The sequence below is a fragment of the Ursus maritimus genome, unplaced genomic scaffold, assembly GCF_017311325.1.
Source record: "Ursus maritimus isolate PB19 unplaced genomic scaffold, ASM1731132v1 scaffold_14, whole genome shotgun sequence".
Classification (NCBI taxonomy): domain Eukaryota; kingdom Metazoa; phylum Chordata; class Mammalia; order Carnivora; family Ursidae; genus Ursus; species Ursus maritimus.
Window position 1 is genome coordinate 7,443,991 of NW_024423786.1, and position 23,940 is coordinate 7,467,930.

At 45.7% G+C, this 23,940-nt stretch overlaps 1 protein-coding gene across 1 annotated transcript in view; it reads right to left on the reverse strand.

Moving 5' to 3' along the window:
- Positions 1-23,940, reverse strand: part of SLC6A11 (solute carrier family 6 member 11) — a 123,888-nt gene that overhangs the window by 57,953 nt on the left and 41,995 nt on the right. Inside the window, exon 6 of the mRNA XM_040628449.1 lies at positions 5,955-6,089. Coding sequence (XP_040484383.1) covers positions 5,955-6,089 — 135 coding nt within the window. The remainder of the gene's footprint in view (positions 1-5,954; positions 6,090-23,940) is intronic.

Consider the following 23,940-nt stretch of genomic DNA (forward strand, 5'->3'; position numbering starts at 1 on the left):
AAACACATCTGGACTTGATCAAAGCAGAAAACTACCAAGAGACTGAGCCTTTTTCTGATCTCCTGATGAAGTATTTACAGCTGAAGGCTCTCCTGACCTACTTTCTCTAATTTTGAGAGCCATGCCTCAGTTGTTTTGAGCAGGACCATGTGGCTACCTGATGTCCTAACACTACCGCAGGATGATTCTCTAGCCCTGGCTCTGTCCCAACCTTCAGCCCACCATCTTCCCCGGGTACTATTTTTGCCAAGGTCATGTTCAATTCTAGTATATATTGAATATCTGCTTGTAAATTAACCTCGCTCCTTATCACATACAGGTGTGTGTGTGCGTGTGTGTGTGTGTATGTGTGTGTGTGTGTAAGTGTACGTAGATACAGTTTCATTCTAGCAATAATAACTATGAAGTCATGGTTTTGATGTGGTTGACTGATGTCCCAGGTGTTTTTTTTCTTCTAATGCACATGAAAACAAATACCTAACTATAAAAAGAAAAAAACATTCCTCCACTGACTGGGTCATTGTACTTCACCTTCACAGTCATCTGATGGGGCAGGAACTACAACCTGTAAGCCTCATTCTAGGGAAGAGGGGACTTGGGCCCAGAGAGGGGAGGAGGCTTGCTAGAGGCCACACCACCAGTGATGGGAGAACAGGAATTGAAACCAGGGCTTTCCTGATGGTTCATGGCCTGGGGCGTGCACAAATGGGAATGCTTGGAACTGGGGGGTGTGGATCTGTTGTTTTCTTCTTCAGACCTCAGTATTCTTCCTTCCTTCATTCAGTATTCTCTTGCCCAAAACCCAGGAACCCTGGGCTCTAAGTCCTAGTTGGGCCACTGAGCTGCTGTGCGGCCATAGGCAAGTAGCTCAGCTTCTCTGACCTGGATCTCTGTAGTGAGTGGACACTCTACCTGGGGCACTGTGATTCTATTGACCCACTCACAGGCTGCCTTTCCACTGCACATTGAGATAAATCTGTGTGACATGCTAGCCTCTGAAGTCTGAAGAGTTGTCAAGACCCCTCCACAGAATCAGGATTACTATACACCCCATCACCAACCTTTCAGCCCCCTGGAGCAGAGAGAAAGCAGGTCAGGGCTGCTCCCGCCTCCCTTTTCAACCATGTTGGGCCCTTCCTGCAACACACCCCAGCTTCCAAAAAACACCAGCTACGTGGAGTTTTGTTTATCCTTCCGTCTTGCAGTCATTATCCTTACCTCTGCCCCAGACAATTAACTCTCACTGTTGCTTTGGGGGCATACACACACATACACATCTCCTTGCCATCACTGATGGTGGATCAAAAACATTTTAGCTAAAGCAATAGAACCTTTCTTCAAAAATAAAAATAGCTTTGGCTCATATTCATTCAGCAAACACTTACCGAGCACCTATTATGTACCAGGCACTGAGCTAGCTAGGGACTGGAGACATAGTGGTGGACAAGGCAGAGACAGCCCTTGCTTCCAAGCTGTCTTCTCTGGGAGGCCCTTCCTAGTGACCATGCTGGCAACTGCAGCCATTTCTCAAGCCCTGCCTTTGTCACTCGATACTTGGTCTCCATGGGTCTTGTCACCACTTAATGGACTGCATATTTTATTTTTACTTTTGTTTTCTGTCTTCTTCCTTGACTAGCATATAAAACGCCATGGGGGAAGGTGTCATTGTTTTGTCCACTGTCTACTACTATCCCTGACACCTATAATAATCTCTGATACAGAGTAGGCACTTAGTAAAAATCTACTAAGCAAATGCATGGGCATTAAGTGAATCATACATGTAATACATACATATATGTATGTATATATATAAATATTTCACTGCAAATATGGTAAGTGCTTTGGAAAATATGTAATCCCAGGGGGTGCATGGTTGGCAGCTGGGAAATACTTGCCTGAAAACATGATATTTAAACTGAATCCTAATATGAGTGGATGTGGGGCAAGGTGGGGAAGGGGGATCTGGGGAAGAAAGAGGGAGCGTCCCCAGCAGAGAAACAGCATGTGCAAAGGTCCCAAGGCAGAAAGAAGGCCAGTATCTGGAATGAACTGAGAGAGGGGGAGAAAGGTGGGATGTAGCAAGGAGGCAGTTCAAGGAAGCCCTTGGAGGCCCTTCCATTTGGATCTTATTCCAAAGATCACAGGAAAACCCAGAAGGGATTTAAGCAAAGAGGTATCTGTCAGATTTACATTTCAAAAAGGTCACTCCACTGCTGCGGGAGAATGGCCTACAGGGGTCAGGAGACCTTTCTGGAAGACCAGTTAGGAGGCTCCTGTCAAGTGGGAGACCATGGTGTCTGGGCCAGACTGGTGGCAGCAGAGGTAGAGAGTAACCTGGATGGAGTGGGGGGTCAAGTGGAGGTCAGAAGCCATCAACTCTCCCCTTACAGGCATCTGAGGGTTCTGCAGCTCAAGGTTAATAACTTTTCTAGAAAAGGCCAAATAGTAAATATTTTAGGTTTTGCAGGTGTACAGGAAAGAGTTACCAGAGTCAGCATGATGTTGCTGTGCAAAAGGCCTGCTGGCAGGAATGGCTCTTCACTGGTGTCTGGGAACTTAGCTAAGAGGTTCCCTGTGGTACTAAGTCACACAGTCGTTTTGTATGCCTGGGGCACTGAATTCTGCTGTGCCAGCCTGCCTGGACTGTTTGTACAAATAATGCAATTTACAGTGAGCACCGTCTTTCCTTCTGAAAGTCTGGAATTCTGGAGACTGTGTGATCCACTGCATGGCCAGAAAGTATCTGTGCACTTAATAAAACTTCCCTATTGGGACGCCTGGGTGGCTCCGTCAGTTAAGCGTCTACCTTCAGCTCAGGTCATGACAAGCCCCTCACTGGGCTTCCTGCTCGGTAGGGAGCCTGCTTCTCCCTCTGCCTCTGCCTGCTCCTCCCCCTGCTTGTGTTCTCTCTCTCTCTCTCTCTCTCTGACAATAAATAAAATCTTTATAAATCAATCAGTCAATCAATCAATCTTCCCCATTAAAAACCCAAGTCCTGAACGATCTCCTCTGGGCAGAAATAGTGCCCACATGCCACTGCATTTCAGTGCTGCAAGAAGGAATATGTTCTGTGTGTCTCCTCCTGGCAGAATACCACGGGAAGCCTATGCATGGATTCCTCCAGACTTCAACTGATGATGGAAATAAACCATATTCAAGAGTGTAACCACTCTGAGTCCTCTGAGCCCTTCTAATGAATCACTCAATGTGTGTGGGGTCTTGGAACCCTTGACATAAGGGGTCATATGGTTTCTGTCTCAGCTATTCAACACTGTCTCTGAGTTATGCCTCTGAGCAGCCACAAACAATATGTGAAAAAATAAGTAACATGGCTGTGTTCCAGTAAGACTTTATTTAAGAAAAAAAGGGCAGAGGGCTGAATCTGGCCTGTAAGTCAGATTCTGGCCTGTAAGCCAACCCATGTTCACAGAAAATGCAGGATTCTCTGAATCTACTTTGAAACTGCTGACTGAATTCAATCTTTGCATGTCATTAGTGGGAAAACTGAGGCCCAGAAAGAGGAAGAAAGAAGGAAGTTGTCCAAGGTCACTCAGGATCAGCAGCAGAGCCAGAGGAAGGCCAGGTCCAGACTGCTGGCCCAATGTGCTGGCCATGACTCCAAGTGGCCATTCCACAGAACAGCCTTGCCGGTAAGTGCTGGCCTGGGAGCCAAGGCCTAAGAGGACTGGGATGATGAGGACAGGCAGTGTGAATGGTGGGCTGTCTGGCTTCACCTCCGTTCTGTGTGTGGGTGTGAGTCTGTGGTACACTGTGTATACATGTAGCTAGGGCTCTATGGTCATAGGTGTTGGCTGGGCCAAACTTTTCTGATCATCAGAATCTCCACTGCAGCTTTCTAATAATATAGATGTGCAGGTGCCATCCTATACCCCCTGAAACTGTACTTTTAACATGTTCCAGGGTGTTCCGAAGATCAGGTAGGATTGGAAACTCCAGGTGATGCTCAGAACCTCTTGACTGACCTGGGGGACCAGGATAAGGAAGCCCGTGAGTAGAGGAAAGAACAGGAAATCTGTCCTGGGTCAAGAATTTGTGGATCTAACAAAAATGCACAGACCAGTGATTCTGGAAATAGGTTTTCCAAAACTGATTCTCCAAATGAGCCTTTGCCATCATGGGTTGGAGTTGGTGAGACCAACAGTCAGGAGCTCATTTCCTTCTTCCTAGGGATTCTGCTTGCAATTCAGGATGCTGCCTCAGGTGCCTGGCAGTGCCCTGAGCCTAGGGGTCCCTCACAGCACAGCAAACTGAGACAGAAATGAGTACACGCTGCCACTCCACCATGGACCTTCCTCAGTGTAATGAGGTACAGCTGAGCTGCAGTAGCTTACCCTCCACAAACCTTTCCATCCAAGTTCTCCTAACAGGGGCTGGCTGCAAGCCACAGACAGCACACTTGGAATTTCTTGCATGCTCATCTTCTCTGAATGCAGATTCTTTCTACATTCTAATGCATGATCCATCTATGTTTGTTTTAGTCGAAACATGGGTGCTTCTATGTTCATCCTGGCATTATTTACAACGGCCAAATTATGGAGGCAGCCCAAGTGTCCATGGATAGATGAGTGGATAAAGATGATGTGGTATTAGACACAATGGAATATTATTCAGTCATAAAAGAAGAATGAAATCTTGCCATTTGTGACAACATGGATTGATCTGGGGTATTATGCTAAATGAAATACGTCAGACAGAGAAAGACAAATAATTCGCTTACATGTGGAATCTAAAAAAAAAAAAAAAAAAAGGAAGAATAAAACAAAACAGAACCAGACTCCTAGAAAGAGAGAACAATGTGGTAGTTGCTGGGGGGTGGGTAGGCAAAATAGGGGAAGGGGATTAAGAGGTACAAACTTCCAGTTACAAAATAAATAAGTCACAGGGATATAAGGTACACTATATGGAATATAGTTAATAATATATAACAACTTTGTATGGTGATGGACAGTAGCTAGATTTATCATGGTGATCACCTGGTAATGTATGAAAATGCTGAATCACTATGTTGTACACCTGAAACTAATCTAACATTATATGTCAAGTATACTTCAATCAAAAGAAAAAATGGATGTCTCCTCATCCATCAAACGTCTGTGAGCACATTACCCGACACGCTGGAATTACCTGGTAGCCTTTAGAAGATACTGATACCTAGGACCCACCCCCAGAAAGTTTAATTTAATTGGTCTGGGTTGTGCTCTGGGAATTGGGATTTCACAAGTTCCTAGGAGCTTCCAACAAGTAATGAGACTGAGCACTCCTGGGCTGGCAAGATGTTTGTTTTCATCTCTTGTCTAATGTACCCCCAGGCACACCACCACTACCCACTTAGAGAAGCTTAGGTATAAACAGTCACTACCCGTGATGCCCAACAGCCAATGCCTTCCTGGAGAAAACTAACAGGTGAGCCAGTTTTCACCAATTATTTTCTTTCTTGAGCTAACCCACAAGGAAAATCAATCAGACCCAGTTCCTCTGGCTGAAATGCTTGGCTGCAGGGATCTGTGATCTTAGGCAGGAAGAAAAAGTTTGTTTTTATTTCTAACCTCTGAAATTTAGCACTCCTTCAACTATGATTGCAGACCACAAACTACAAGATTGTTAGCAGTAGGAATCCCAGATACTTCCATATCACAGTTTTGCTATCTCCAGACACCATTTATGCTCACCGCTACTTTGAAACCATGAAAATTATCAGACCTATTGCTGGATCTTGCTATTTGATGTACTGAGAAACAAGCACATATACTACCATGTCACAAATTCGTTTTTTGTTCATGTCAATGTATGCATTGAAAATGATTATTGTGAGAAGGGGTCCACAGGCTTCCACATGCTTGGCCAGCTGTTGAGCCCCCCTGGTTAGCAGCAGAGGCCTGCGGAGGGCTTCCAGGTGGTGGTGGGCAACTGGGCATCAAGCAAGCAGCTCTTACCTGTGGGTCGGAGAGCCGGGAGAGGTCAGGGTACAGGTAGAACTTGATGCCTTCGGAGGCCCCGGGCAACGTGACCCCTCGGATCAGGAGGACCAGAAGCATGACATATGGAAATGTCGCAGTGACGTATACCACCTGCCCAGGGAGGAGAGGAAAGAATCAAGAGGGGTGACAGTGGGGGGCCACGTGGCAGACTCCTAACTTCTGGCCTGGAGCAAAGGACTTCTCAGGGCAGCGAATCATGCACCCCTGACACAGCTTCTTCTCTTACCTCATCTCTCAGCACTGACCCTTCCAGGGCCGGGTCTTTCAGCAATTATCTAGCGAGTGCCTACAACGATGCTTGAGATCAGTGCTTTTCAGTCATTTGTGACCACACCCCACAGAAGGAAATATGTAGGATATCAAAATCCCATACACACCAGGCTGAAACAGGGTGTTTCACAAAATACTCACTCTTCCATGTGTGATGCACTCAATATTTTCTATCATATTCTATTTCATTTTTTTAAAAAAGCTGGTCATGACTCTCTAAATTCAGGTCACAATTCACCACGGGCCACGATCCACACTTTTGAAAAACACTGCTCTTGATGAAAATCAAGTTTTCACAGCCAAGGATAGGATAGAAAAGTGCAGGAGAGGAGTCAGGGAGGGAAGCTGTTGGGGGCAAGAAAAACCCAGTGTGTGCCGGGGATCATCTCAGCTTGGTGTGCCTGGAGGCAGCTGATTGGATCCAATGAACCTGGGCAGCCCTTCCAGCCCACAGATTCTGTGCAAGAAGCAAAATCTTCCCTGCGTTTCTTCATACAAGAACTGCTTACAAGGAAACAGCAACACCTTCTGGACTCTGGGAGTTCCTGTCCTAGGGCCACACTTTCTCCTGAGGTCCATGCAGGACTCGGTGTCCCCTCCAGCTCTGATTTTTTCTCCTTTGTCACATTCTCTTGTGTAATAACTTAGTCATGTGCTCTCAGTGGGGCCTACCTGTTCCATCTGTGTAGATCAGCATTTGGGGGCCAGGGATACTTCTGAGGATCTGAGGACAGCTACAGACCTTCTGCCCTTCCCCCAAAGGTGCAGACACAGATATGTGTCCAGCTTTTGAACTGGTTCAGAGATTCAGATTGGCCCCAGGCAAGGACCTGTGCTCTATGACCTATGGTCTTAATTCTTCCAGTGGAAACCTTTTTCAACCCAGGGTTTCTTTTACCAGCAGTCCAGTCCTTCACTCAGTTTGTGCATTTATTCATTTACTCACTCGTCCACCTACCGACTCACTTACTCACACACCCGAAATACTCCTACATAGCAAGCACTGAGCTAAACTCTGGAATATACAAATAAGAACGAGTCTTGAATGGAAGTTTCTGCTTCAAGAGTCTTCCCCACTGTAGAAAAGACAGACAGGTAGGTAAGTAGATAATGCATTATATAATCAGGGGAGTGTAAAGGATGGAGGAACAAAGAGTAACTAAATACAGGGGCAGTCAGGAAGGGCTTCTTCAAGGAGGTGATCCAGGTATTGGCCCATAAAGGATAAGCAGAAGTTCAGGACATGGGAAATGGGGACAGAGGGAAGAAGAGAATAAAATCCTACTAAATGCCTGTCACTTTACACATGACAATAGAAATGGCTACATTTATACAGCATTTCCTCTTGGATTTTTTTCCCTTGTATTATTTATTTTCCTATAAATTAACATCTTAGAAAAATTGAAATAGAAACACTAAATACAGTATGACACACAGCAATCCTTGTGTTAACTTCCCTATTATTTCATTGAAGAACGTTCATATGCGCATTGGAGGGACTGAAGGGGACAGGAACACTACAAAGCAGTAACAAAAAAACCACTATCGTTTCTCTGCACTTAACCTGTAAACTAAAAGGTAAGAGGCTGTACTTTACATAATTGCAAACGTAAGTGATTCATTAGTAAGTGGTAAAGCAGGGATCTAAACCCAGTCCTCAAACACAAGAAATAAGAATCAGCAGAGGGTGATGTCATCGGGTCCTGCTCACAACTGGAGGGCTGGATCATTTCCTCCAGACATTGTCCTTAAACCTAGAATGCCGGCACCTTCCTCAGCCTGCTCACAGCCCTGCTCCAGCCACCTCAGCATCCTGCTTCCAGATCAACTGTCGGCTCCACAGACATGCCATGCACTCATTTCAAACAATCTCTTGCTGTAATATATCATGTAATCCAGAAAAGGTGAATGCGAGTCAGATATGGAAGAACAAGAGCCAGTGGCTGATATTAACAGTATAAAATTAGAGGCCAGCAATTAATAAGGTCGATGGTCCCTGCCCAGAGAGCTGGCTGTGCTATGCTCTCCATCTCCCTTAGCCTGGTAGGCACAATCTATCATGGATCCTCAGCATTTCATATAAATTCTGGATTCTCTTCCTTTAAAATGAACCCCCACACCCTGGCCAACCAGCTTGTGTCTATGAAAAGTCAGGGGGGAAGCCAAAATCTATTGCTTTTAATTGCACACTTTCCACTTTTGTCTCTGTGGTATGGCAGAAGATTAATTATCCTGAATGCCCAAGCTCTGAATAATGATATTTCTGTCTTAACCCCTAATGCTCATAAAATTTAAGGGAAAGAATGTTACTGTGTTAACTAGAAGAACAACTGAAAATCATAGGACTTTATCCTGCTGTGTGGGACCACCCTGATGTGACTAAACTTGTTGGTTATGCTCTGCCTGGTCTGTTTGTTTGTTTTTTTAAAAGATTTTATGTATTTATTTGTCAGAGAAAGAGAGAGAACACAGCAGCGGGAGTGGCAGGCAGAGGGAGAAGCAGACGCCCCGCTGAGCAGGGAGCCTGATGTGGGACTGGTTCCCAGGACCCTGAGATCAGGGCCTGAGCCAAAAGCAGATGCTTAACTGACTGAGCCACCCAGGCGTCCCTCCGCCTGGTCTGTTTTGAGTGTACTGGGCCACCAGGGTGTCATTGAGGGGTCACTTATAACTTGGCCAAATGTGCCCTCACTATGCCCTCAGCAGTAAGACTGTTCCTCAAGGTTCACACTGGCATGACTTATTAAATGGCTAATGGTTCTTTTGAAGTAATTCCACTGTTTAGAGTTCTAAATGCTTGCTCTGCTTCCACATTACATCGAAGAAAACGATACTCCCTCCACTGAGAGCCACACCTTCACTTTCGCACTTTTAAAACAAAATCATAAGGGAAAGAAAATATTCAGATGAACTGCCCAAAGACCACAGTGCAGACAATGACTTAGGCTGCCAAAACGAAACCACTGGCTGGCAGGCGTTAGCTAGAAAAAATCCCTTTGTGAGCTGAGGTTTGAGAGCCTTGAGTCAGGGAACAAAAGGTGGTTTAGGGGCATCATTATGTAATGGACACAAGTGGAGAATGGTATGAAAGTTGAAAATGCAATGCCGAGGACAGCCTGTATCTGACACTGGTTCCAGTTCTCCCAAAAGCCCCTTCTAACACTCAGCTATACTAGACACTTGGACATCATCTTTGATTTTTCCTGAGAACAGCCATAGACTGTCCAAACAATACAGACCTTGTCATTAAGAGATTGCACATAAATGGCATGCATGCTGCCACATCCCTCCTGTGCTCATAGCAGACATCACCAATTGATCACAACGCTCTCTGCAGGTAAGCCTGGATGCAGCTAAGTCTCAGGACCCTCCACAGTACTCCAGGCAGCCTCCATAATCAGCTGGGAAGAAACCACTATCTGCTACCCTTGCTCTAGCCCATTTTTCATTGATGCATTCATAGTGTCCTGCAGGCCCTTAGTCCCTGTTCCCAGAGTGCTAAGACCCAGAGCTCGTGCTCAAAGAAAGAACTGCCGAATGTGCAGGCCTGAATGACATTCCTGGGATCATGACACCCACTAGAGTAGTGTGAAACAGGAAAAGGAGGCTATAGAGATGGGTTGGAAGGTTCTTTGTGGATGGATTCAGCTTTCTGGCTCTGACAGTGGGGTTGCAGCTGGGTCTCCAAGGATAAGCAGGAATGGGAGAGGCTGAGTCAGCCAAGGAAGATGTAGCACTAGCCAACAGTCTGGAAATGGGCTGAGAATACTGTCCTCCAGGCTGTCCTCCAGGTGTTCAAACTGGAGTCTGCCTCCCCTCTTTCCCCAGCTGCTTCCACATTCAATCGGTGGCATCAAGTCCTGCCAACTTGATCTCCAACTATATTCTGACATGACGTCCCCTCTTCAGCCCCATCACCCAGGCCTTTCATCATCTTTCTTCTCAGTCAGGTGACAGCCTGGGTTTCAAAACTATGAATCCAGCATGTGTCTTCCTGCTCTCCCCAGCCTCACATTCAAGGTTGTGGGATATAGTGCAAAGAGTTGGGCTTTGAGTCAGATGACCCTGTGTTCAAATCTTGGCTCTGCCCTGATTTGCTGTGTGACTTGACTAGTCTCCATCCTTCCCCCAACCACTCTGTCCTCTGCTGTCCCAGGTTCTTCACCCTTGGGGAGTGTGCCAGCCTCCTTCAGGCCTCCTTATCTTTTCACGCCCCCTTTTATCTGTAACACCCAGCCCTAGGTGTTCATTCTAGGCATGTCTGAATCCCCACAAGGCTAGGACTCCTCCAAGTCAGGGACCCTGCCTTCCAGGTGCAATATCATTCTCCCACCTGCTTTATATATCAGGCAGCCGAGCCCCAGAGGGGTCGATAAAGCACAGCAGCCCCCCCCCCATCCATGGGGGATATGTTCCAAGACCCCCACTGGATGCCTGAAACCACAGATAATATGGAATGTTCTACACACTATGTTTTTTTCCTGTATGTCCATACCTATGACAAAGTTTAATTTATAAATTAGGCATAGTAAGGTAAAAAACCGTAACTGAGAATAAACTAGAATAATTATGATGTTATACAGCAATAAAGGTTACATAAATGTGGTCTCTTTCTTCCAAATACCCCACTGTACTATACTCATCCTTCTTGTGATGCTGTGACATGATAAAACGTCCATGTGATGAGAAATGAGGGGAACAACTCAGGCACTGTGACACAGCGTTAGGCTACTATTGGCCTTCTGAAGTCAGAAGGAGGATCACCTGCTTCCAGTGAGGAACTGAAATGGCAAAAAGCGAAACCATGAATAAGGGGGAACAACTGTACCTCAGTCTCACCTCAGGACCCACCCTTTTAACCTAGAAGCCACGCCATCTGCCCACCTATTGTTGAGGGGCTCAAGTGCCACGTCCTCCCCAACTCCCTACCCCACCTGCGTCCCCATCACTCCTGTGCCCTCCGGGCACCTCTAGAGGCTCTCCTTCAGCTGTTTTATCACCTTGTAAGCTTCAGATTTCTAAAACATAAGCTCCTTGAGGAAAGAGAGTTTTGTCTTTTACTTTCCCTGCTGTATCCACAGTGCCCAGGACAGCATAACGTACATAAAACATGCTCAATAAATATTTGGTGGAAGGACGAACAAATAAGCAGGCTGAGATCTGGGCTCCTGAGGTTAGACTGCAGGCTTCCGAACACCACTGTGTGCTTTGTCTGTATGAAATGTTGGGTCCACATAAAACGGGATTCAGAAAATTGAATCCGATTTTTTTAGAAGATTTATTTATTTGAGAGAGAGAGAGAGCATGCACACATATGTGCAAGAGGGAGGAGAGGCAGAGAGACAGGGAGAGAGAGCAAGAATCTTCAAGCAAGCTCCCTACTGAATCCCACGACCCTGAGATCACAACCGGAGCCAAAATCAAGAGTCGGATGCTTAACAGACTGAGCCACCCAGATGCCCCTGAATCTGATTTTAAGAGGAGTGTTTCTAAATAAGGAAATAAGAGATTTGTCTTCAAAAGATCAGTCTAGATACAGAGGGCAAGAAAGTTCAGGTACAAGGTACTCGACAGCAAAGATCATCACTTTCAAGATGCCTGAGACTACAGGATTCTCTGGCCAACCCAAGCAGGGCTCAGGCATTATGCTAAATTATGCAGTGTTTGGTGATGGGCACAATAAGTCACTGACAAGGTACCATCAAGTCTGGCTGCTCCCGGCTGCTGCCAGCGGTGGCTCAGACCCAGAGAGGTGGGTGTGGAAGAAGGAGGGTCTAATCTGTCAGACCTCTGAGGCCCCTGAAATAAGGTTCCTGCCCCAAGCACATCCCTTGGTTAAGGAAGAGGTTTTTTTTACTATTGTTTAATTTCCTTTCAGCAGGTCAAGTCCTCCTGAATATAAAGGTTAGCACAATTGGTGGTAATTATACTGTATCCTGTTCTAATTGACTCTAATTGCTCATTTGCATGCCAATACTGGAATTGTGGGGCATTTCCCCCTACTTCCAGGACACAGCTATTTATTTCATAGCAGGGAGATTGTCTGATCATTGGGAACATGACAAAGGTTGCAGAAAGTCTGCCCCTCCCTAAGTTTTCCAGGATAATGGGGTAAATTGGAAAATTGAGCCTTGTTCAAAAGCCTTTGGGAAAGCAGGGTGGTGTGGGGGCAAGAACACAGAACCACAGGGTCAGAAGATCCAATATAATAAGCAGCTTGGGCAAGTTCCATACCCTGTCTGGGCTGGCATTTTACCATCTACAAGAGGCAGAAGCGAACTAATCCAAGCTTCAATCACTCTTGTACCATTTTCCCAATTCTTTTTTTTTTTTTTGCCATATACATGTGTTCCTTTGTACTGTTTATTCAATATTTTCTAGAATTCAATATTCTCTCTTATGTTCAATGAATGTATGTAATGGAAAAACTGAATTACCACCATAAACAGAAAACCATTACCTCTAACCACAAATTTAGAAGGTAAATGCAAAAATAAATATAATGAGAATAAAATGTGATTAAATTATAGCCAAAGGCTCTGAGTCTGAGCTGTGTTTTCTATTTGTTCAAAAGCAAGAGTGGCAAGTGTCAGGGAGGTGCTAAAAGATAAAGCAGCTTATTGCACCTTTGCCTTAAGCAACATGAAAAAGGACTACTATCTCATTATATGATTGGATGTTCTTTAACATGGGTTCATGTATCACTAAAATCATCCTGTGGACTTCCAGTAGAAAGAACACCTCCCATACTCGTGGAAAAGATCAGATGGGTGATTGCTGGGGTCCTTCCCAGCAACCACAGTGTTTTCCAGAACAGTTCATAGTTAACCACCACCCTTGCAAAGGGCCAGGATTCCTTAGAGCTATCCAAGGTCCTGACACTAATTCAGGAGGAACCTTCTGAGAGCCAGCTACCCAGGGCCTTGGAAGAGGCTGCTGTTAATTGAGCACCACTGGCTGCCAGAGATGTGTCATACAGTACCTCTAACCAATATTCATGCCACTTGACTAGGTTCTATCCCCATTTTGCAGACAAAAACAAACAAAAAAGCAAAAACACTTGAGGATTAAAGAAAGAAGTGGCTTGCGCCAGGTCACAGAACCATAAGAGATCAGAAGTCAGCTCTTTCCACCACACATACTGTGCTCTACACCACAAACCTGACTGGACATGCCTTCCTGTTTTCAACTCCTGTTTCTTCTTCTGTCTGTCCTTCCCTCCAAAGATCCAGCTTGCTTTACTTTCTTGGCAGCAACTCATCATAGCCCACAACCCCAGCATGGGAAACAGTGTATTAGTCCAGTCCTCCCTGACTTCCCCTCTGGCTGGGCTTGCCTCTGTGTGTAGGGTACATATGCCCATTACATATGGCTGGAAAGCACAGTACTAAACATCCAATCCTTAGAGAATCAGTGTTTTGAGTATCAACATATTTTCCCCAGTTCTGGTTTTTTTGAGAGAAATTCCTAGGTAGGAACACCAGAGCAGGCACCAAATAGTCTGGTGTAACCTCCCATAAAATGTTATTAATCTCTGGGAACAAGGTGCTAGGAGAATGTACATCTGAAGAAGGGATGTCAGGATGTCACTATGGGCATATCTGGCCTCTACACACTTTTTAGAGGCATTATTCTTTAGACCATTCTAACAGAAATAGGAAATGAAGAAAAAAACATTCTGTTTTAAGCAACCAAATTCTAAATAGGTGGAAGGAGTCATGTTTTCACAAGGAAATAGTGAAGATATTCACTCTTCGAGGAGATAATGGTATTTCAGCAATGCAGAAATATTTCCATGGGAAGCTGAAGTTGTAATTTTTATGCAATGATATATGGTGTATTATTATCTATGGAAGTTAGCCTATGTGTGGAGCCTAAAATAATATACCAAAACACCAGCCAGCCTTGGGATCCGTGGTTCAGGGCATTATGCCAGATATGGGTTGAAGAGGAAGTGAGGGACAGGATTAGGGCTGGAGGCAGCAAGCAGGGTGGGAAGACATGGTTCTAGTCCCCATTCTACCATGGTGGCAGAGACCATAAGCCCCATTTCAAGATTCACTTTCCCCTTTACTGTGGTTACAAAATTCCTAATTTTTGACTGGATCCACGTCTGCCTAGAATAAAGACAACATTTCCCAGATTCCCTTGCAGGCAGTTAGGTGTGGCCACGTGACTACATTATGGTCAATCAGATACACATGAAGGTGTCCTGTACAACTTCCAGGTTGTGTCCTTAAAGGGAAGGGCAGTATTCTACCCCACAGGCTGGAATGAAGACCAAGTAGTGAGCCATCTCCAACCATGGAAATGAGGGCAACACCCAGAGGAAGGTAGAGCACTGGAACAGAAACAGTCTGGGTGCCTGACAGCAGGCAGATTACGCCTGGACTATTATGGGAGAGAGAAATAAACTGTCTTGTTTCCCTTACTGCTCTTTGAGGCCTCCGTTGTAAAAAGTCAAACAGGTCCTGTTCCTGCTCTAAGTTTGTATCATTTTTCTTAAATGACGGTACTAGCCCAAATGATCTACACTATTCCTCTCTACTCAGAATGAGAAGAAGATTCCAAGGATGACCTGAGGATCCTGAAGGTGGATTCTTCAGAGCAACCATCCTTCTACACCTGGAATCAACCAGGAATGCAACAAATACAGTCAGGAAGTCTTCAGAAAGATCCAGTTAGTAAAACCAAAAGAGCAGTTAGAACAGACCTGTCAAAGAGATCACCGTTTCTGGTAAGCCACTGTTTTAACTTTCTCTGTCACAGTTTAGAATGAGCTTGACAGGGTGAGTAGCCAAATTTGGTGTGAAACCCATCATCAAGTACAAAGGTGCAGACATGGGTTAGAAGGTCTCTGAGGTCTTCCTGAGTCTCCATCCTCCTCATGTGTGAAATGAGGATAATGCCTATCTCAAAGGTTGATGTGAGAATTTGAGATCACCGTGAAAAGCACCTGACACACAGACACTGCTCGATAATTGGAAGCATTGGGATTGCCTTTGCTGGCAATCACTGGGTCAATAAGCAATGGCTCTCCAGCTCAGTGAGTGAGTAGACGTGGCCAGCAGAGAACAACATATATTGGGGGGGGGGGGATTCAAGAATATAAACAGAGAGGCTGGAGTCATTCCTATCTCAGCTGTAAGGGGGGACAGGAGAGTGGCTCCTGGATCCTCTAAATATCAATGGTAATGAATAGCAATGTGGTGGCAACAGAAGGCTGGTGTAAAGAGGTGGCAAATCACTGGCTGGGAAAATCTGGGTGACTAGGACTAGAGATAAGAAAGATATCAGGACAGAAGGGAAGTGTACCTAGCCATTCCAAGGAGGTACAGCAGCCAGACTCTGGAATGAAGGCTAGAGGGTAGCAGGAGTAAGCCGAAGAGGCCATTATGCGTAAGAATCCTCTGGAGTCCTGCCTGCACCCAAGAGCTATGGCAGCTAAAGGGGCCAGGCTGCAGACAGTACTTAGATGGAATGGAAGGAATTATACCAGGATAAAACCCCATAAGACCAAGTTCCAAATTAAAAGAATAGAAGGAACTCAAAGATGGCGGTGAAGGGAAGGATGAGCCCCAGCTGTGTCATCACGGGGATGAAGCCTGCCCTGTGAAAGAGGAGGGCCAGACTTTCAGGAGAAGCCAAGAACAATATGTATCACCAACCTTCATGAGGCTCCAAGAACCCAATAAGGAGGGAGGTTGGGGGCTCCCCATTGAGAGGCATGTGGTTGTTGGGAGATCAGGTGCAGCTTATGGGGGGAAACTTGCTGAGACTTCTCAGATTCTGACCCCAAAATGCCACTGCCAGCCCTGATAGGTTATGAAGGAAAGATCAGATCAAGGCATTTTCAGGGGTTGGTGCATTGTAGGCAAGGCACCAAACATCCTAGGAAATGGTGTTACTCTTTCTTCTTGCTGATAGTTGGGACCATAAAGATCATCTATATCCACGGACTGTTCCAACATGGAGACCCCATGGCTTTATTATTTACTAATCAGGGGTGTACTGGTTGGAGCAGAGAGCTTAAGAGGGAAAAGTGCTCTATTCAGGAGAAATGGAAGATCATTTCCTAATAATGATGGGACTAACATTGTTAGTTCTACATGCTTTCTTCTTATGTTATCCAGTGCTATAAGGTGGAAACCATTATCATTGCCCTTTCACAGAAGTGGAAACTGAGGCATTCAGAAGTTGAATATTTGGCCCATGGTCACACTGTTAGAAAAAGGCAGGATTCAGGCTCAGATCTATGTGACTCCAAAGCCAGCACTCAACCACTACACGGCCACAGGGAATTCAAGTGTCCCTATAATCCAACCAGCTTCATCTCACACATCTCCCTGTGTTCCTCAAACAAACCCTGCACTTTCATGCATGTAAGACTTTGCTTTGGTCATTCCCTCCATGTGGCAGGTCCTTTCCCCCTTTTCTAGTTAACAAAATCTTGCCAACCTTTGAGACTGGTCACATAATATGTCTTCCAGGAATTAACATTAGGCCACAGGCTGAAATGTTTCTTCTGTAGCCTACAGCACACTGGGCAGTACAGCATACAGATAGGGGGATCAGCCTTGGCCACAGAATAACCAACTTCAAAATCCAGCCTCCGGCACTTTCTATGTACATGATTGACTTTTGGCAAGTTATTGTCTTTCTAGGTCTTGATAGTTTCTTCTATAAAATGGGGATAATAATATAGCCAATTAACTCAATCCCTTTGAGCCTTGGATTCTTAAATCTACAGAATATGGATAAGAGTCCCTACCTCTTATGGTGAAGGGTGAGAATTAAATGAGCCAACGTCTGCACAGCACCAGACACAGAGACTTGACACTCAGCCTGTAGCAAACCATCTTCCCATACATCCTTCGCTTGGGTCTTATTTCCTTCAACCTTTTCATACACCTGCCTCTCCTTCTAGGGTGGGATCTACTGAAGGGCAAGGGCCTTATTCATCTTTGCATGTCCTGAATGCTTCTTACAAAGGCCTACAAAGACTGTACATAGTTGATGAATAAACACATTCTGATCTCAGTAACCCAGAGAGAACAAATGGAACAAAACAGGATATAATCCCATGTGTCCACAATGGGTTTTAAGTGTAAACAGTTCTCACTTAGAGCCTTCCCATCTGAGGATAAAGAACATTCTGTCTAATTCAATTCACCAGCCATTCATTGAGCCCACTGTGGGCTGGGCCCTGTGCTGGTTTTGGAGGGCATGCTGATGAATGAATCGGGCCCCTGACTACAAGGACATAACAGCCAGCCCCAGACACACACAGCCATAATGGTAGACCATTCAGCGGCAGCAGTGGGAGCTCAGGGACACAGAGTAATGAGGGAGCAGGCAGCTCAGGTGACAAAGGTGTTATCAAGGCCTGTGCCTGAAGGGGGACAGACTGTCCCTACTGCTCCAAAGAGTTCTGATCTAGAATGTGCTGCGTGAATACATTCCTCAGAGTAAGAAGGGTCAGGACATGGAGCACATGGGGTGCTGGGACCATCACCTCCTGGGAAAGAAATGAGCTTTGCACGGTAGCAGAAAAGCTGGTGGCCCAGAGGTGACAAGATACTTAAATAGCAACCATGCTCATTAAGACGGCTGAGCCCAATTCAAATCCCTGTCCACAGGATATCTAAAAATCACTGGATGGGGGAGTCTAGTGTTTAAGCCTATTTCATGGTGAATTAAGATTAACTAGAGAGGCAATGCTATTGATTTTTACATAGCTCCACCATAAAGACCACAAAAATGAAAACCAATCCCCAAACAAGCTCAAGCGACAAATATTCCATGCAGTGCCCAGCCAGCATTAGGAGCTATTATTTACTGCCTGGAAAACACACTTGGTACCTTGGCTAATAATGATTTAAACCCCATCCATCAACTAGAAGGCTGGTGTCACCATGGAGACCAAGAGCACCATTAAAGCACACCATTAAATCCTAGGCAGGGCTTTACCAGTGTGGGGAGGCTGTCGGATAAGAAGCACCACCCCACATCCTCTTAAGCTAGTCTTCAACAAGCTTGCTCATGGCAGTGGAGGTCTGGAGGGGAGAGAGCCAACATGCAGGGAATGTGTCTGCAGCCAGAAAGAGCAGCGTGCTGCCTGGATCCTGCAAGCATCATCCGCTCTCTGAGACAGACTGCCTCCCATCCAGCCCACAGGCCAATCATGTGGAGTTCTCCTGGGTCTTCCTTAGGAGTCCTGAGCAACAGGGATCCCTCCTAGACCACCTGTGCTCCTTGCAACACACTCCTTCCAAAACCTCTTCATGTCTTGAAAGAAGAATCTACACTTGCCTCTGCTGATGGAGACCCACATTCTGCCTCCCCCCTCTCCAGTCAGCAGCCACCCCAGAGGACACCAGACACACCTATTAAGTCAAATTCAGTAATTTCTTAGCACTTGTCCTCTAATTTTGTAGCTTTAACTTTCCCTCATTAGAGGATGCCTCCCCTTGTCCGCTTCCTTTCCTCATGATTTTTTTAGTCTCTTTCACAGGCTCATTTCTTCACTCATTCTTTCCATCAAAATCAATCAATCGGCCAACTCTGATGGCATCTGTCCTGTGCCAGACACTGCAGGAGGCACAGGGATGCGAAGATAGATTAGGGGCAAGCCCTGTCTTCTGTTTCACGAGGGCAGATTCAGAAGCTGCTTCCCTAAAGTCTGGCCTCACACCACCTCTATTCACTCTTTACTCACTCTCCTGACTTCTCTTACGTATTCCTATAGCTTTAGATGTCACCGATGTCCTGATGGCCTATCATTCTCCCTCACCAGCCCAGCTGAATCTCAAGTTGAAGACTGACACGTTCAACCCCTATGTGTACGTCCACCTGGATTCACCTACCTCAATTCCACATGCTCAAAACCAACACCATGACTTTCTCCCCCAAATAGGTCCCTCCTGTGTGTCCCTTTCTTGGATAATGGCATCACCCTTACTCTGTCCCCCACTCTTCATGAATAGAGAAATGCACAGCTGTACTCCACTGTCCCAAGCCCCTTCATTGCACCAAAGCTGGACATGCTCTCGTGGCATGCAGCCAGCTGCAGTGGGCTCTCCCCCCACCCTCCCCCAAGGCCTCACCCTCCTGGCTTTTCTCTACTTCCCAGAGAACTCTGCTTCCTTTTCAGGTTCCTCCACCTTTCAGCCTCCCCAAACCCTTTATCTTGACCCCTCCCTCCTTCTCTTGCATTCTCTCCTTGGGTAGCCCACCTGTTCCCGGAGTTTCAATTCCATCCTTTCTAAGATGAGTGCCTTTAGCACAGTTCACCTTATTATCTCTGAAATCAGGATGCCCCCACCCCCACCTCAGATGGCAGCTGCAATGTAGTTGCTGATCCCTGAATATAAGGGACCTAGGTCAGAGCCGTTCCTATTACCATCACTTTAGTTGAGTGGCTCTGTTGGTTAAAATATTTTAAATTAAATCAATTTAAATCAATTGCTGCTTAATGTTTAAACTTTCTTTTTAAAAGATTACACTGTGTTTCTGCAGAAAGGCACAGAAAAAGGGGTGAAAGTTGATACTGAAAAGTAAATATAAATCATTAGAAAAACAATCACAATCTCATATTTTCCTGCAAAGAGACAACCAAATACAGTTGACCCTTGAACAACACAGGTTTGAACTGCTCAGGTCCACTTATATGTGGATTTTTTAAAAATATAGAGTACAGGGCTGAATATGTATTTTCTCTTATGATTTTCTTCATTATTTTCTTTTCTCTAGCTTATTTTATGTAAGAATACAGTATATAATATATATAACATACAAAATACGTGTTAGTCAACTGCTTATTTTATCAGTAAGACTTCTGGCCAACAGCAGGCTATTAGCAGGTAAGTGTTTGGAGGGTCAAAAGTTATACGTAGATTTTTGACTGTGCAGAGGGTCAGCACCCCTAACTCCCATGGTGCTCAAGGGCCAACTGTACTTTATGGGTCTAAGAAAATACCTTCCAGTAGATGAATCTGTATTACATTGTTACTGCAGTACATGCAAACTGATAGCTATTAAGCCTCAAACAATACACCTGCAGACAGGAGAATCGCCAAAGAAACTTCAAAGCAGTGAGAGTCTATGAGAGTCTCCTGTGGTTACTTCACATGTCACATAGGAAGTCCAGACAATGCAAAGCAGATGAGCTGGAAGTACTTCTGCTTCTGGTAAACATCCTTCTTAAGTGGTAGTATTATGTACTGGCATATAAAATAGTGGTGTAACTTAGATCAGATGAAATATGGAATATCAGAAGTTTCTCATCATTTTGGGGACACAAGTCCCTCCAAAAATCAGATGATAGCTATGAATCCTCACCCTAGAAGAATGTATCCCATTATTTTATACAATTCCAAAAGGTTTGGGAAGCCCCTGAAGCATCCGTGGACCCCAAGTAAAGAAACTCTAACATGTATGCTGACGGCCCTGCTGCCCAGCCCTCCCTCCTGGGCTTCAGTCCTCCCAGTCCACTGTGCAATCTCTACTTGCGCAACGGGGATCTCCCTCAGCTCCAGCCATGCCTCGTCCTCCTGCCATGTCACCCACCTTGGCCAGTGGCCGAGTGACACCGGGAACCATGCATTTAAGCCAGGAACCTAGGTTTCCTTGTAGATGACTCTCTCCCCTGCCCCCTCTACGTTCAGTCCCGGGGAGCGGGGGCTGATGCTCACTCTTGTTCTCAAACCCGTCCTCTTCTCTCCACTGCAAAGCTGCCACCATGTCCTGCTGAACCACCATGGTGGGATCCAGCCTCGGCTCCCATCTACCCATTCTCCATGTCATAGTCACAGGGGTCTTTTATAAAGAAACCCTGGTCATATCACCCCTCTGCTTCCAGCCTCTCCGCTTCTCATCATTACAATCATCTTCTTATTAGGCTCACCTACAAACCCCTCCTAAGCTGGTCCCTGCCCACCAGTCCAGCCTGCCCCTCTCCGTTCCTTCTCAAGGAATGCACGCTCTGGCCACGGTGAACTTTCTATTCCTTTCCTGAGCCATGTTCCATCCCCCTCTCTCTCCGGACCATCTCATGTGTTACACAGGGACCACATCTTAGATATTTGCCTCTGTGTCTCTAGGAATTACCAGTGCCTGTAATCTGGTAAGTGTTTAATAAATGCATGCTGAATTAATAAAACACATGGTTCCACAAAACACCAATGTAGTATTCAATGCTGTGGTGAGGCAGACAAATGAAGCCGGTTCCAGTTCTAGCTCTGTGATCACGAGCAGGTGACAGCACCTCTCTAAACCTCAGTGCACACCCATAAAGGGGGAATGAAAATATCTACTCAACGGATTGCTGTAAAGGTTAAACAATACAATGGAAGTTGGTGATTGTCACAAAAGCAGTACTGGTGTCTAAGGGGTAACATGGAGACATATGGGCCATTTGAGGTCATCACAAAGATTAAGACACAGCATTTAATGACCAAGGGCTAAGAAGGCTGGCAATCCTGTGATACATGGGACAGTCCCCGCATAACAAAAACCGCTCTGTCTCATGATTTCCAAATGCGCCACCAGACATTCATATGTGTGTGTGGGGGCGTATGGGCTGTTTATAATTATTAAGCCTAGAATCTAACTATTTTACAAATAGCTTCAAAGTATATTTTACTTCAGGGGCACCTGGGTAGCTCAGTCGTTAAGCATCTGCCTTCAGCTCAGGTCATGATCCCAGAGTCCTGGGATCGAGCCCCCCATCGGGCTCCTTGCTCAGCGGGAACCCTGCTTCTCTCTCTCCCACTCCCCCTGCTTGTGTTCCCTCTCTCGCTGCCTCTCTCTCTGTCACATAAATAAATACAATCTTAAAAAAAAATAATATATTTTACTTCATTTTAACATAAACTGAATTTTCCAGGGGCGTCTGGGTAGCGCAGTCAGTTAAGCGTCCAACTCTTGATTTCAGCTCAGGTCATGATCTCAGGGTCCTGGGATGGAACCCCATGTCAGATTCCACATTCAACGGGGAGTCTGTTTGAGGATTCTCTCTCTCTCTCTCTCTCCCTTTGCCCCTCCCTCTGCCCGCACGCTCTCTCTTCTAAAATAAATAAATCTTTAAAAAAATAAACTGAATTTTCCAGAAATGCAATCCCCATGTAAATTGAGGGTAGACCATACTCTCTCTTATTCAGTACTTTACCAAATGTTAATGTTATTCATCATTTCAGAAAATCCTATCACTAATGACGATGCCACAGGTGGAGGCTCCGTGGTGGTTACTGCAACCCCCTCTGGCAGTCCACATCTGTAGCCGCTGCATTCGTGCTGATTCCATAACATTCATGGTTAGCTCTTATTTCTAGATGGAAACCACAGAGGAAAACATATTGGTAGTATCCTATGGCAACGTGGCACTCTTGTCTTCTACCCAGATGTACCCAGGTTGCTGCCAGCACCAGACGACGCCATCACCGTTGTGCTGTGCCTGAGCATTCACATACTGAAACACATGTGGTTGTATATGTTGCTTCCTTTTTGCTTTCCCTTTAAAATATAGCTGGGGTATTATAGCAGCTTTTTTGAACTTATCTGTGCAGGTGGATTATTTATGAATTGCATTTCAGGGTGGTAAAGGCAGTATCACAAATCTCTGTCATACACAAGGGGTGCTGGGTGTGTGAGTGGCTGAAGCAGCACGGGGTTGGGGGGGTGGTTTGTAAAGGTCTCAGTGCCAGCGCTAGCCTGGAGTGAGAGCCCTTGCCTCCTGGTGTTGATGCTACTATTGCCAGGATACTGGGTCCATCCTGACTGTGACACAACATACTTGTGATGCAGGATAAAGACCACGTCCAGCTTCTGCAGAGTGAATGATCTTCTGCTTCAGTGTTCTCACTGGGGTTCTAGTTCATTACACATGGGGGGGGTTGTCAAACAGGAAGGAAGACAGCAGCTGCACAGTGTGAGGCCTGTAGGTACCCCCTCCTCTTTCCCAAAATACATCTCTGCTCAAGGACCCTCAATGGATCCCCATTGCCCGTGTGACCTTAGTCTGGCACATGTGCTCCCCTCCCTTGAAATCTGGCCTTCCCTTGGCTTCCCAATTTCCACAGCCACCCCTGACTCTCCTTTTCCTTACCCCTCCTCCACCAGAAGGCCCAGCTCAGCCCTCCATTTGGCTGTCCTTCAAAGTGAAGCTCACATCCTGCTTCTTGCAAGAGGCCTTTCCAGACCACTCTGGGCCACAGCAGCTCCCTTATCTAAGCTCTGTACCAGCCTGATGGTGCCATTATTGGACGGCTAATCTACACTACAAAATAGTGTTCATTATCTTCAAGTCAGGGAGTCCAGTCTTCCTTTGCTACTAGATCGAGAACCTTTTTAAGCTAGAGAATGGGTTTATAAAAATCACAAGCAATTAAACAACAGTGATTTGCATGTATCCTGTGTGACAAGCACTGGGCAAATACCTACATGACTCACCCCACTTAAGCCCTATAGTGACCCACTGACATGGGTACTCTTATTGTTCCCAGTGAAGGTCAAGGAAACAGCTCAGAGGCAAAGAAAGGCCCATGCCCAGACCTGCAGGGCAGAGCTTTGGTTCAAACAAGGGACCACCTGGCTCTGTTCTCTTCTGCCCGTCCACCTCCACATCACCCACCAACGGTGCCAGGCACATGGTAAGCACCTGGGCTGATGAACC